General features: G+C 30.2%; 1 protein-coding gene across 2 annotated transcripts in view; it reads left to right on the forward strand.

The window, feature by feature from the left end:
• LOC145334157 (uronyl 2-sulfotransferase homolog pip-like) overlaps window positions 1-16,341 on the forward strand; it is a 102,236-nt gene that overhangs the window by 69,654 nt on the left and 16,241 nt on the right. Inside the window, exons 9-10 of one of the 2 annotated variants that reach the window (XM_080179539.1) lie at window positions 2,180-2,255; window positions 8,617-8,741. In XM_080179539.1, the coding sequence (XP_080035665.1) occupies window positions 2,180-2,255; window positions 8,617-8,741 (201 nt within the window). Of the gene's footprint in view, window positions 1-2,179; window positions 2,256-8,047; window positions 8,164-8,616; window positions 8,742-16,341 lie in introns of both variants that reach the window. The other variant, XM_080179606.1, reaches the window with a different exon arrangement.

The following is a 16,341-nucleotide window of genomic DNA, read 5'->3' on the forward strand; positions in this document are numbered from 1 at the left end:
TGTTTGTCTGTCTGTTTGTTTGTCTGTCTGTTTGTTTGTCTGTCTGTTTGTTTGTCTGTCTGTTTGTTTGTCTGTCTGTTTGTTTGTCTGTCTGTTTGTTTGTTTGTAGTGAAGGATTTCATCTATAATACAAAGTAAAACGATGTCTGTCTGTATGTTTGTTTGTTTGTAGCGAAGGATCTCGCTAACCGCTGAACCGATCTGGTCAGAGTAAGAGTCTTGATTTTCTCAGCTGCTGTAAACGGTAGATGTCTAAAATGTCAAAATTGAGTCGAAAACAAATTAATTAATACCACTACTGTCCACTTATATATATTTTTTGCACCATTTGAATACAAAAGATCATGAATCGATCATTTACATTATATTTAACCAGGGAGAAAGGGAACATTTGGCTGTTTATTATACTAGTCCCCAAAGTTTTATAACAACGTTTTCTTATTCTTTGGCTTAACAACTTTGGGGACTTTTATTGAATTTTAATTTGTTAGTTTGATAAGTTGAGTGTCCAAACTCTTTAACCACTTATTGAAATCTACATAGGGGTTATTTTTTTTTGTGAATTCATTGGAGATAAATATAATTTTATCAGCCATTGTCTTATCTCTTTATATCCCTGACATTTTCCAAGAAAAAGGAGAAAAATAAGGATGATGCCCAGAAAAAGATCAATTATAGTTATTTTTTATTTCCTTTTCCCCACCAGGGATAATAGGGGATAAGACAAGGTGCGGTAAAATTATGTAATTCTCCAATTAAAATAAACAAAATTACCACTTCTGGTAGGTAAAATTATTGGAGTAAAAGTTTGAACCAACCAATCAAGATTTAATAAAAGGACCCAAAGTTTTAAAGACAAAGTTTTAGATAAAACTTTGGGTACCAAATAATAAAGTCCCAATGTCCCATCCCTCCTGACTTTTCCTTTCTTTGACGTAGCCGCCTTAATATAAGTAAAGTGTAAACAGGGATATGTAAATTGAGAATGTTTACTGCTCTGGCTGTTAAAAAGGGAAAAGTAGGTTGCGGGTAAAATCCGTAAAGGTTGTGTATTTTAAGTTAAAAACAGTAGTAGAACGATAATATTCACTAAATTAACAAATTAACTAAGTTAACATATATTTTATCGTTCTACTACTGTTTTTAAGCATTAAAACTTACACCATTACGAAATTTTAGCACAACATACCTCTCTCTTTGTGAATATATTAATCAGCATAAATTTCTAGTCATTATGCCATTAGATTAAATTTAGGTCTATGTTACGTCGAGGATATTATTTGGTTTTAGTGCCTTTGGATAGCATGTCATTTTACAGTAGCTGGAATGCCCTGCTCTGTAAAAAGGCGCCTACCATTATTATAATGAAAAACAATGAGTTAGTTGTCTGTAGGGTGTTGCTGTTAGTTTGTCTTAAATGACATTTATACATAGCTATAATCAAGATAAAAAAGACCTTGTTGTTATTTACATATCTTAATTCTTTATGCTACATACTTTTTCTTGAGTTTTTTTCCTTGTTTTTAAATATCTCAGAAAATGTATCGCTTTCCAGAGGTTTTCTTGGTAATTATTTGTATCTATTTTTGCTGTAGAATTGTTTTTCCATATGTACATTCATTTTAACCATTCATGAATGTTTTAAGGCTAAATGTCTAAAAAATAAGTAAAAAAAAGTTTTTAAAAATTTTATTTTTGAATCTTAAAATAACATAAAATTTATACTGTACAAACAGATTCATGTTTTTTTTCTGCGTTTTAAAATGTTGATTCATAAGTTTGTTTTCTGACACTGAAATTAAACTTAATTTTTACTTTTTATTATTTATCAGAAATGAAATATAATCAACAAGCAAAAAAATGAAAATTGGGGGGATAGATAAGAATTTATCTCCAAAACAGCTGAAAGCATAAATAAATTATTTTAATTAAATAATGATTTACTCGTTGATTAATGCTACATTTATAAAAATTACTTTTAAAGTAAAACAATAGAGGGGGAAGGGGTTAAATAACTGTAGGTCCCAACCCGTTCGACCCTGTGCTAACTTTCAATTAGGTCTTTGAATATTAGCCAATTCGCTACAAAAGAGTAGAAAATAATTTGCTAGCAGACAAAAAATGTCCCCAACAGTGGCTGAAGTTATCTGGCTAATATATATATACTTTTATAATTTAGAGCACCATGGTATTTTGTTGAGAGAAAGAGGGCTTTCCCCGACCTTCCCCTGCCTAACCCTAACTGGCTTAGAAAGGTAAGCAGAAGCTCTATCACTTTGCAATGTTATCGTTCTTGTTTTCATGGATTTTATTCTGGTTAAATATTTGAATAAATTATCACCAAAATAATTAATAGAACAATAAAATAAAAACTAAATAATCTATCATTGTCCTCTACTTCCCTGGAAAAAATAGAAGTTTTAATTTAAATCTAGTTAATTTATTTAGATTTTTAACCATTATAGAGCCTGATTATTCTATTAAAATGTCAACAATACTCTGCTTTATTTAAAATTAAAATAAGAAAAAATTTGAAGAAGCTGAAATTCTTTTAAAATATGATTATATTAATCAGGGCTTTCCCTAGAAGCACCCAGCAAGCATATTTGAAAATAATGTTGGGAGGGGAGAGTTTGTTCTTTTTGCCTATCCCTTAAGGGCTATTTATGTGGGGTCCTTACAAAGCCTAACCTAACCTAGCACAAGGTAACAATTACCACCAGAAAAAAAAACTCACTTCCCTTCATTTTATTATATTTTAAAACTAGTGTCTTGGCCCCTAGAGGCCTCTAGGGGCACTTGCGGCGGAGGGAGTTGTATTTGATAACCATTTTTAGATTTTATATTTTATTTAAGATTTAAGAAAAAAAAATGTTGTGGGGGGGGATTTTTTTTTCTAGGGGCGATTTCTCTTGGGGGGAGGTTTGTGGTAGTACCCTCACTTAAAATAGTTATAAACCTTCCCAGGACCTATGCGAAGCTACTCTGTAAAGGAGAACCCGATCGGTTCAGCGGTTAGCGAGATCCTTCGGTAATGACAAACAGACAGACATCCTATTACTTTATTATATAAAAAATTGGCAAGGGATGTGTTCTGTGCTTGGCTAGGTTCTTTGAGGGAAGCCCCCTTTTAATCTACTTTTGAGATGTCTGTTTAATTGTTCAAATGGTGGGTGGAAATTTTTCATCATGCAGATTTTAGCTGCAAATATTTTTTCTTAGCTGTGTCCTTATTCTGAAATGAAGTGGATTATTGTTGCAAAATAAAACCATAAAATCAATCATATCTATCATTATCATATCCTGCTATCTATCAATCTGACAATACCTTAAATGGACAAACCTATCTATCCATCAAAAAAATTATGCACGTTATGGGCGTTTCAGTTAATTTTTATTTGAATATAGATAATTTAAAAAGATAGTTTTTCCATTTAAGATTTTCGAAAAAAGTTTATTTAAGTAATTTTTGGCACTCTTATATGTATAAATTTAAAAAAAATATTCTTTTTTCGTGCATGACTTATTTTTTCTTATTGCTTAAAGTATATTGGTATAAATCTATTTTTTGTTCTTTTAAAATTAAGTAAAGTTATTAAAAAGTTTTTCTAGTATTCATTCGAATTCGGTGGATAGATCCGGTTCTTATCCATACGGATTATATCCAGCTTTCTACGAATATAAAAATGTACAATCATAATATTAAAACCAGTTTTTTTAGCCCCGATGTGCCGAATGTTTTAATCTTCTAATTGTACATTCTTTATACGCGGAAATCTGTTTATAATATGATGCGAGAAATAACTTTCCGCGGACATCAAAATGAAAAATATAATATTAAGACCAGTTTTGCCAGCCTCTAGTGGCAGAAGGCCTGGGCTTACAACAACTGGTATTAATTTCATGATTTCTATTTTATTATTCGTGGAAAATTGCTTGTAACATGATTCTGATTTTTCAGCTGAGAACCGATTCAAATCCAGTGGATATTAATCATTTATGAAGCAAATCGAAAAAAGTTACACATCAAAATGATTTTGTAGATTTATGCCCATATTGCATGATTTAAGGACTATTTGTTTTTCAAATACTTTGTGGTGGTCGGAAGGAAACTTTTCCATACAGACGCAAAATTTAAGTTTTTAAAGTAGGATAAACTGGGGTATTTAAGTTTTTACATACTTTTATTAATAAATAACACATTTCTGGTTGGAAGATTTAGAGGAAAGGAAAAAACGTTTTTCTCAAAACTATTTGATTTAATCTTGTTAACATGTAAAATGCAGAGATTGCTCTTAGATGCATCTGATAAAGCATTAAGCCCAAATTTTGCTAGTTCTACAAAACTAGTAATGCCACTAAAATACAAAATAACATTTTTGAGGTTTCGAACCTAGTAATAGTGTCTGACTGATTATGACGTAAGAAAAAAAATTAGCCAATGAGAGGCCACTATAAATCTTATCATTGGTCAATAATGACCTCTCATTGGCTAATTTTTTCTCTTACGTCATAATCAGTCAGACACTATTACTAGGTTCTGAGGTTTCTATTGCACAAACTCTAGCTTTGATTTTTTGTTTTACATTTGCAGCAATTATTTGTGCATTGCCGCGTTTTCTTTTCCGTTCCTAGATTTTTGCCTTTGCATGCATGTAAAATATTCTTTTCTTCCAAGGCAATTAACCTCACACATGTGCAAAGGGTGTTCAATTGCTTTGCACATTTCAAAATTTACTTTTTTTTGTGTAATTTCACATATGCATGGAAAACTTTAATATCCATGTAATTGCAATGATGATTAGATCTATAGTTTTGAAACACCCTGTTCATTGCACTTTTGGGGACTTTCTCTGACAGTTTGGTATACTTTGTAAAACCTGTGCATGAATTGAGTTTTTTCTACACATTCCATTTGCATTAAATGTAAATCTAAATTAGTTAAATTTCTTTTCTTTAACTGCAACTTTAAAAGTTGCATAACTATCTTCTAAATTTAGTTTGCGTAATTCTTTCTTTACAACTTTTAAAGATAATTTTTCTCTATTATTTATTTAAACTATGTGACATTTAATAAAAGTGTTCTTGGCTGAATTATTATTGACATATTCTAAAGAAATCATTACTACATATGACATAAATATCCTGTCTTTTAACTATATGATGAAATGTATATTTTCATATAATTACAATTACTGTGAAAGACCCCTTTTATAGTAATTTTCTACCTTCTATCTATTTATCCTTTTGACTTTAAAATTTAAATTCTTTTAATTCATTGCATACTCCATATAAGATATCAAGGCATGCAGAAAAATATCATTTCAGCCGTATTATTATTTTTTTTACATATTCACAAATGTTGAAACATTGCAAATATTGTCGGACTAGCACACTTGGTTGCCATTGATCAAAATTTAATTATCGTTTATTTAGCAAAACAAAAATCTATTTTTCATATCAAAATTAGTTTTAAATCAGTTATTTATTGATTTGATTATGCAAAATAATAATTTTACTATTTTATATGTTTTCAAAAACTTTAGTGTTAATCATAATCTCATTGTGGAATTACACATTTTATGTATGTTTAAAATTCATCCACATATCATACACTCACTACCATATTGCAGAATAATAATGAATACTTTTTTTACTTCTTTGCATATTGCAAACATATGACACACTTCAATAAGATGTATACAATGCTCTCATCTAGATTATTTTCCCATAATAAATTGTGACAATAAAATTCAAAAGCAACAGCAGAACCTTTTAAATTTTGGTATTGTGAAAAGGATAATAAAATTGGAATTTCATATACTTTGGTATAGACAAGGGTCGGAGGGTAGAACCAAAACGTGTTTAATCTATTGTATACTCACCTGCATGTTTTCCTTCTGATAATGCTCATTATTGATTTTATGAATCTTTGATTATTTAGACTTAAGTGTTGTAATTAATTTAAGTGCATGTTTTCTTCTTCATATTTGATCACTTGCAACTGAGGTCATTATTCATTTTATTTGTTTATATTTGCAACTATTTAAAAAATCCATTTATCAATATGTCACTTTATTTATTTTATTTCATTTTATCATTTATAAAAATGTTTGATGATTTCATTTTAACAATCATCCATCCAACTAACTTATTACATTTGTAGTTTAAACTAGGGTAAGTTTACTTTGTAATTTGTTTACTATATCAAATGTTCCAATTTTTTTTTAGATTTTGAGTAAATTAGGAAGCTTTATAATTTAAATAGTTTTTGTTACCTATTAAATAAAACTAATATATTTTAAATTTGTTTTGTATAGTAGCTTTTAAGATATATTCATTATGAATGACTTTTGGACTTAATATTATACTATCAAGACAACACTGACTTGTTAGGGTACTAAATTTGCTTTCTTGTAGTAAAACTTGTGTACCTGTTGACCATTCTCGCATTTGAGGTATGGACGTAAAATTGAGACAGCATAAAGTGGCACAAAAAAAAATGACGTCAACTTATGATAGGCCAGTATACAACGTAATTAACCAATGGTACAATCTATACTTGCCTCTTATTGGTTATTTTATCGTATGACGTCATTTTTTTGGTGCTGTCTCCACAAAATCTAGATAATGGTAGGAAGGATCAGCACCTAAATTACCCTGGTATATCCTACAAGCTACACTCAAAATTCGCTAATTCATTTAATTACAACATACTCATCATTATCAATTATATTCATAATCATTACACATGTTTCGAAAGTCAAATTGCTAACAATAATGTTTATATAATATTTCTTTAGCTAATCAAGATTTTTAACTTTTTTTTAAAGCTGTTTAAATCTGGATTTAAAATTTTGATTAGCTTTAATATGTGTATTATCTTTATTTATTATCATTAAATATGTCCAAAGAATTCAGTTTAATCTTTGGGGATTCTTTTTAAGTACTTACACACATAAATATCTTTATTTTAAAATTCAACTGATTTCATAATTTTTGTTCTTTAAAAAGCTGGGTTTTTAGTTTTATTTAGGGGTTGTTTTGAATTTTGGGGGATGAATCTTTTCTTCTGTAAGGAAGTTGGGATGTTTAGGGGGTTAATTCTGATGCAGGTAAGTCTCTGATTTATTGAATTATATATGTCTGAGGTGATTATTCTTTATGCACGTCTCTATCTCCATGCTCTCAAAGTTATTACACTCTCTGGTAACCAAAATTGTTATTATTTATGTACAAAAAATAATTCCTTGTAACATGTTTGAAAAATAACCCTTTTTTTGTAGATTAAATAAAATTAACACTTACATATTATCAAACTTTTAAATGTTGAACAGCAAATGATTCATTGTGCTAAAATTCTTTAGACGGAGGAAAACCGCCGCCATTTTGATTTTCAACTTTGGCGCCAAACTTTGACGCCATCTTGGATTTTCAAATTTGTTTCCTTATTCTCCTGCCCCTATATGAAATGGAATGGCTTAGATGTATACAACATATTTATATAAAAAACATGCTCTGCACTTTCAATGCAATCTTATTCATATTGGTAATGGGCTTATTTAGTTTAAGATATTTTATTTAATTTGTAAAAAAATCTTCTGCTGCTAAGTCAATAAGAATGATAAATTATTTTCCCTTTTTAGTCTAAATCTTATTTTTAATGAAAATTCATTTTTAAAATTCTCTTTAAAAGTTTGTTTGAACATGAAAATATTTTTCATGTTAAATCTTAAGAATAAATAATATTTTCTCTAAAATTTATTTTAGCAAATTGTTTCTAAATTAACTCTTTTAAAATCTATTTTGTTTTTCCTCATTCTTATTTAACCCTTTGTCAATTGAATTTCGATCCTTACAATTTATTGACTGAAAAATGACCAATTTTGGCTGTAAATTAGTTTACTTCTTAGTAGTTACTTACTTTTCCTTTATCCCAACAGATACTTGTAACTCCTATTCTAACAAAATTTTTCTTACCTGATACCTAACCCTTTATTCCCGCATTAGTTTTTTCTTAATTTAACCCTTTGTTGCTGACGTGCAGGACTTTGAGACATGCGTGCGACGAGGGGATAAGGAGTGCAGATATATTGAGGGTAGTGAACGCGACGACTTTGCGCAGCTAACCGAGTTCTATTGTGGCCAGGGAGAAGAGTGCACGTAAGTTGACCTTTAAAGGGACTGTGAACAAAATTTCTCCCGCCTTTTTTTCTCTTTGTATTTGAGGTCAACTTAATTATTATCCCTTTTTCAAAGCCAATTTAAATAATTCAACAAGATGTTAGGGAAAAATTTTTATTCACAGCCCCTAATTTCTTTCTTTTTGAAATAAAAGGTAAAAGGTACGTTAATACAAATACAATAAACAAAAAATCACCTCAGACACATATACAAAAGTCAGAACCAAAATGATAGGTAAAATTATGGTACATGAGCAAATTATAAATGTGTGAAGTAGAAAAGGATCCTCAATAAGAGCTGCTGAATTCTTTGGACGGAAGAAAACCGCCGCCATTTTGATTTTCCATTTTCATGGCGCCAATCTTTGACGCCATCTTGGATTTTCAAATTTGGCGCGTTTTTTTCTGCTTCTCCAAGAACAGCTCATTGCAGGATTACGAGACTTGTGTGCGCACAAACGACCCAGAATGCCGTTATTTGCCGGGCTCGCGGCGGGATGGATTTGGCGATCACCGGCGGCAGACCATGTTCTTCTGCGGCCATGGAGATGAATGCACGTAAGTTATGAAACAATAAATATAGAGTAACAGCGTTAATAATTTAGAAATAAAGAAGAATGCTATATATCCCATAACATTTTTATGGTAGCTCATGATTTAAGGTTTCCTAAGATTTACATAAGGATCAGACACCCTAACTCCTAGGGTATCCTAGATTTTTTTTTATACAATTTAGAATCATAAATTAGAGCTTACATTAATTTATTTCCCACTGTTTCACCTTAGAGGGTTCGTCTCCTAGTACGTTTGTCCCTATATGACGTTTGTCAAAGTACCCTACAATCTAAAACCATTTAAAGCTAAGCATTTCTATGTTGAATAAACCCAAGAGGAAGGTAAAATTAGGCTGTATATTACACTAGTCCCCAAAGTTTTATGATAGCGTTTTCTTATTTGTTGGTTCAAAAACTTTAGGGACTTTAATTGGAATTCTATTGGTTTGTTTATAAAGTTAAGTATCAAAACATTTCATCAACTAATTGTAATTTACAGAAGGGGTAATCATCATTGGGGATGTACAACAATTTATCGGTCATTGTCTTATCCCTTTAAATCCCTGTACAAAACTCGTACTTTTTACTAAACCACCAACTAATATCATATTTTAAATGTACCCCCGCCATGATTTGATAACTTTTAATCTAAACCTTAATTTTAAAAGTGTCACAAACAATTCAAAAGAAAAAATGAATGAAAACCAAAAATTCTATCAACAATTGAAATGAAATCGTTATTTAAAGAAAATATATGAAGGGCAATGATCAGGGATCTAAAGGGATAAGACAATGACCGAAAAATTGATATACATCCCCAATGATGATACACAAAATTACCCCTTCTGTAGATTATGATTAGTGGTTGAAACATTTGGACACTCAACTTAATGAATCAACCAATAAAAATTCAATAAAAATCCCCTAAGTTTTGAAGCCAACGTTATTATAAAACTTTGGGGACTAGTTTAATAAACAACCCAATGTCCCCTCCCTCCCTAGAATTAATATTTGTGAGAAATTTGATTCAATAAGAAAAGATTGTTATTATTAAAATAATAGTTTTTAAAATTCCCACTAAAATTAAACAATAGGTATATAGTGCAATAAAAACACAACAATAAAATGAAGAAATAAACTTAAATCTATTTCTTTTGACAATTTTGCAAATTTTTTTAAAACATTGATTTCTAAAAGGGAGGGAAAAGATATTGGGTTGTTTATTACACTAGTCCCCAAAGTTTTATGATAAAGTTTTCTTATTCGTTAGTGCATCAACTTTGGGGACATTTTTAAAATTTGATTGGTTGGTTCATTGAGTTGAGTACCCAAAAGTTTCAAACACTATTCGTAACCTACAAAAAGGGTAATTTTGTGTATCATCATTGGGAATGTACATCAATTTATTGGCCATTGGCTTATCCCTATAGATCCCTGGATTTCGATAATACATGGTTGAAAGTGAAACTTTTGTTTGGTCATAGAATAATATGTAAATCCTAAATAAAAATGTTGGGTAGAAGATTAATTTATCTTTATTGACGTATCCTTGTATACCTTTTATAATCCAAAGATATGTAGGACAAAAATCAAAATTGATTGCCTAAGGCCTTTTTTGTCACTAAAACAAGAATAACTTTTTTCCCCTCCAAATTTCAGAGGGTGGGATAAAAAGTCGTAAGATTGAACACAGTAATAGTGTCTGACCTATTATGACGTAACAAAAAAAAATAGCCAATGAGAGGCCACTATAAATTTTACCATTGGTCAATAACGGCCTCTCATTGGCTAATTTTTTTTTGTTACGTCATAATCAGTCAGACACTATTACTGTGTTCGAAACTTCCCTTCCGCTATAATAATTTAAAACAAAAAGAAAATAAGGGGGGGGGGAGGAGAATTTTCTATATTATTATCCCCATGCTGCAAGGGGTTCTTAACCCACGAGGGACTATACCTGAGGTGCACTAACCCTTCCGGGCAACACAGAAACATTTCATAATTAAAATTGATTTAAATCGCATAGTATTTGTCTAGAACTGTGACAACTGCAGTCAAAGCATATAGAATTTACTCCAATAAATTAAGGTGCTTTTGTCACAATGTTTCTGTAATGTTTTTAAATGCATTTTGTCCCATTAAACAAATACTTTTAAACCAAGGGGACAGTAAAAGGACATCTTGATACATTCCAATTTATCTTTCTTCTTAATATACTAGCGGCTACGCCCCTATAGAAGCCTCTAGGGACACTTAAAGTGGGCGGGGGAAAAGTTTTTTCCCTTTTTTCAATTTAAGTTTTAAAAAGAAAATATTATTTGGAAGTATTTCTTACTGGGAGTGTGGAGATAACCTTCCCCAAAAGAGTTAAAACCTTCCCAGGACCTATAAGAAGCTTCACTGCAAAGGAGAACCAAATAGGTTCTGCAGTTAGCGAGATCCTTTTCTACTGACAAAAAAGCTTATTACTTTATATAATAGGATAAAGTAGTAAGGTGTTTGTCTCTTAAGATCTTAGTAACCACTTAGCCGTTGAGTTTTCCATTTGAGTAAAGCTTTATACAAGCCTTTCATGGTTTAAGGCTATTCAAATTGAAGTCTTGTGGTGGTTTTAGTAGGATATTGATCTGCCCTTCCTCCCTCTTTGAATACAGAAACTCCAGATGCATGCTGTTAGTATCTTTCATATTAAAAAGGATAAGTTAAACTCATAAATAACCCTCTACTTATCAGCCAGTTAAATACAAGCATTAAACCAAAATGTTATTTTCAGTATCTGATACAAAACTATGTTTAACTATTACAAAAGCTAAGAAAAGTGAGTTTTTAAAGGAATCAAACTGTTTTTAACTGCGAAAACGTCGGAGGCGGAATAGTTAATTCACATGACAAAGTTATGTGTAAGAGTGTGTATTTAATCACTGGTACTATAGTATTATTCCATATTGCCTTGCGCGTTCATTAATAAAGACAAACATTCTTAAAAACTTATCATACATATTCTTAAAATACTTGGCGTTTTCCAGGGAGGTAGGGGACATTGGGCTGTTTATTACATTAGTCGCCAATTAGGGGCGTCCAAGCTTTTTTATTTGGGGTGAGTAAAATTTTTAAAGGGGGGGGGGTAATTCGTTTTTTTTTTGGGGAGGGGGTTAAATAGCGCGCGGGGGTAAAATGAAAAATATTTTAGGGGTGCCTACGGCATCACCCCTTTACCCCCCCCCCCTTGGACGTCCTTGTCCCCAATGTTATATAAAAACGTTTTCTTATACCTTAGCTCACTAACTTTTATTGAATTTTGATTGTTTGGTTGATTAAGTTGAGTGTCCAAAAGTTTCAACCACTTATTGTAATTTAAAGAAGGGATAATTTTGTGTATCATCATTGGGAAAGTACTTCAGTTTTAAAGCCATTGTCTTATCCCCTTTGATCATTGGTCACAAACGTACTATTTGAAGGAAAACACATTCTCGATGCTTTTTTAGGTTAGGTTAAGTTATGTAAAGAACCTTGCAGGATTAGAGCCTGTTTAAAAAAAAAAAGGGGGGATGGAGCGAGTTTGGTGATCTAACAATAGTTTATGTAAAAGCACAATTTTTTTTATGCTTTTTACTAATAACAATTCGATGTAAAAATAAACTTTAGTTAAGACAATAAAAATGAAAAATTTAGGTTTTTATTTAATTTTTTTTATATAAAAGTTTTCCCTGCTCAAAAGCGCGCTGGACATTGTTATATATTTTGCAAGAAAAAACATATTGTTATTGTTCTTTAGTTTGCAGTGTCATACAAAAACAACCAAAAATCTTCGAATAATTAGAAAAATCTACTAAAAACTTTAGATGCCCGAAGTTTTATTTGTAATTGTAAAGTGTAATATTTCAATCGGAATTGAAGCTTTTTATAGTGCATATAAAAAATACGCAATACTGGCCTAACATTGGTAATTTAGTCTGTGTATTGGCATATTGTTGGTCATTTGTATTGTATAAAGTCATTTTTATAGGCACTAATTTCCAATTTTTTGGCCTATTTGTATGGATATACTTTAGTTTTGCCTTTAAGACTTTTTAAACAATGCAACATGAAATTCTTATTAAGTGCGCCTACATTTTTACCAATTTTTTGATGACAAAGTTTAAGCAATTTATTACTTCATTACTTTTTAAAAGCTGCCCGAGTGCTTACAATGAAAAATTTATATCAGATATACAAACAAAATCTATAGATTAAAAAAAAGTGTTTGAAAAAAAAATAAGCATTGTTCCCGTAACGTTTGGACACTTTTTTTCTGCGGCTAGGTGCATTTTTTCTGCAAAACATGTTTGAATAGCCTGGGGCAGAATAATGATTTAAGCCATTAGCCCGGGTCAATAGAAAATTAGGACAATATTTTCAACCATTAGAGTTTAGAACTGATTCTCAGCTATGCTGAAAAATCATGTACTGCATCGTATTCCATAACATTTTGCAATACTATACTATAATACAAATCATAAAGTTAATAACAGTTTTGTTAGCCCAGGCATTCGGTCCCTCGGGGCTAACAAAACTAGTTTTAATCTTTTAAGTTTTTCATTTTAATATCCGCGGAAAGCTGTCTATAATACGATGCGATAAATGACTATTATGCTATAAACTATTTTTAATTAAACAATTATTACAACAAAAATGCAATTAGTCTAATTTCATTTAATAAAGGTCATTGATATTAACATTTTGAAAAGTCATGCTTATGTAACAAAATCAGCAAAAATTTTATAAAATGATGCATCCCTTATATAAAAGTAAAATGATGTCTATCTGTACCGAAGGATCTTGCTAACCGCTGAACCAAAATGGTTCTTTTTTATAATGTAGCTTTTTCTCTCACTTTTTTCTCCTCAAAACTAGAAGGCACTAAATTTAATCTATCTAATTGTGAATTATTTATCTGTTAAAAAAGATTTATTTTGTAATATTTTTAACAAATTATTCAATTATTAACTTAAAAAAAAACAATAAAATACTTTTCAGTTATAAAGAAACATTTTATGAAATTCATTGATTATCATTTGAATATTTATTGCAAATTATTTTGCATTGTTATTTATTTGCAAATATTAATTTGTTGGCCGTTAGGTAAATGTATTCTTTATCAGAAACAATTGCGGTAAAATCTTTAGATTTGTCAGTTGACAATTAATCACACCCCCCCCCCCCCATACTTTATAATTTGTCAGAGGTTAAAGGGGTGTTTACCCCAAAAAAAACTTTGGAATTACTCATTTTACCCCCTTTAAAATTTCAAAAAAAGATATTAAATTACCCCCCTCAAACTTTTGAAACAGCTCATTTTACACACGTTAAAAAAAGCTTGTACGTCCCTTTTTAGAAGTATATGGGTTGATTCTTACTTTATAACCTTTCAAATCTGGTATCATAATGTTGAAATCTACAAGATACTATTTTTTTTAAAAACGTAGATATATTAACAGAAAAAATTGTCATTAATTTAGGTTACTAATATTGACCTCATTTATTGATCAGTTTGTTTATCCAGTAGAAGGGGAGGGAAAGGGGGTAAAGTGTCTGGATAGAAGTATCGTTATTTAAGCCAGCTGCGACTATCACTTTATTAAAGTACATAATAATCTGGAGTAAGATCCAAGTAATAATACATCGATTTACAGCTTGCTAGTTGGGGCTATAGAGACAAGTTTTCAAGAAAAAAAGTAGGGGGGGGGGGGGTTCTAAGATGCTCCACTGTCGAAAATATTGATATTGCGTAACCAATCTACGTATACATATTCCAATTGTTAATTATTTTTTTCAGTTATATGGATGTATTTATAACTGATGGATATACATATAACTATTCTTATAATTTTATGAATACTAGATGATTCAGAAAAAAAGCGCAAGTTACGGACGTCAAAGCCTTTTTTATAGGAGGGGGAGGTGGGGTAAATTGCTAATTGTTTTTTTTACTTTCATCGTACCCAAAGCTTGGGCTTTCTTATAAAAATTATCGATACTTTTTATTCGATACTTTTAGAGTTTTAAAACGATATCATCTACAAATAATAATATTTTGTAAAAAAAATCTGTACATTTGACTTGACTTAATGGTCCAAAAAAATAATTTCAAGCCAATTAAGTAAAAGTTTTTAGAATTGATGTTATTTCAAACCAACCAAAAATAAAATCGAAACGTTAACTAAGTATACATTATTCTAGTATGGCTTTGAAACCGATTAATTTTCGCTGGATTACAACCGGTTTTAAGCCCTACTGAAAAATCATGTTTAGCATAGTATTTTAAATAATTTTACACAAATAATAAAATATAAATCTTTAATAATGGGCCTTAGGCTCTCGGGGCTAATAAAACTTGTTTCAATCTTATTATTTTTAATTTTCTTATCATTCGAAGAGTGTCTATAATACGATATATAATACGATTAATAACTAGTTTAAAACTCCTAAGCAAAAAGAGCCAATTATTTTATCGAATACATAAAAGTTTCAGTTATGTAGAAACATTCGTAAAAAAGTAGTGAAATCTTTACTGGACCGTCATAGAATGACAAAAAATATTTTTTATTTCTTTTTTTACCGCATTTTTCACTTCGTACACTTTTACATATGAAATCCATCTCAAAGGACACTTAATAATTTGAGATGTTAGGGGGTATCACCTTCGTTTTTTTGTTTGTTGAGGGGGTTACTTTTCTCGGGATATGGGAGCCTCAACCTTCCGCCCCATAGCCTAAAACTTTTTCTAAAAATGATGGTCGTTCAAGTGATCTAAATGAAAAGGTTGCCTAAGTTTAAAAAAATATCTTTTAAAATATAAAATTATAGTTATCTATCGCATCGTATTATAGACAGCTTTCTGCAGGTTTTAAAATGAAAATTTTAAGATTAAAACTAGTTTTGTTAGGAACGAGGGGCCGAAATTGATTTTATAATTTTTATTTTTATTTTGTGGAAAATTGTGTGTAATAAGATGTTCTTCATGATTTTTCAGTACTGCTGAGAAAAGGTTCTAATCCAGCGGATATTAATCGGTTTCAAAGCCATACTAAAAAAAAGAATCAAAGAATGTGTCCCTTTTCTTTTAATTTTTTCTCGGTAAAATAATTTTATAATTATGAAATGGCTCATTAAATCTAAAGATGAAAATAAAATAGAAATTTTATTACATAAGTATACATGCAATTAATGATATATAATTTTTATGATTTTAAAAATAAATCTACTAATGAAATGACATAATTAGGCGGTTTACCTCAATGTGCTTGTTGAGCACTGAAGCCCCCTCCCTTATTCTTAAAATAAATTTAAATACGGATGAGTTGTAGTTTTCGTTTGTTTGTTTGGGTTAGGTTATTATGAGTACTAGCCCCGCAGGGTTAGGTCCCTACGAAGAGGTTATACTATGAAAAAAATAACTTCCCTAAATTTCAATAGTTTTAAAAATAAGGGTATTTATTGAGCCTTCATAGCTCAGATTTTTTGTAAGACAAATGTTTTAAACTATATTTTAGAGTTTTTTCGAATATAGTTATGAAAGACCTAGCTAAGATAATATTTTTTTTGTATAATAATTTTTTAGTGTA

Source organism: Acartia tonsa, chromosome 1, assembly GCF_053477335.1.
Source record: "Acartia tonsa isolate MP-2025a chromosome 1, ASM5347733v1, whole genome shotgun sequence".
Classification (NCBI taxonomy): domain Eukaryota; kingdom Metazoa; phylum Arthropoda; class Copepoda; order Calanoida; family Acartiidae; genus Acartia; species Acartia tonsa.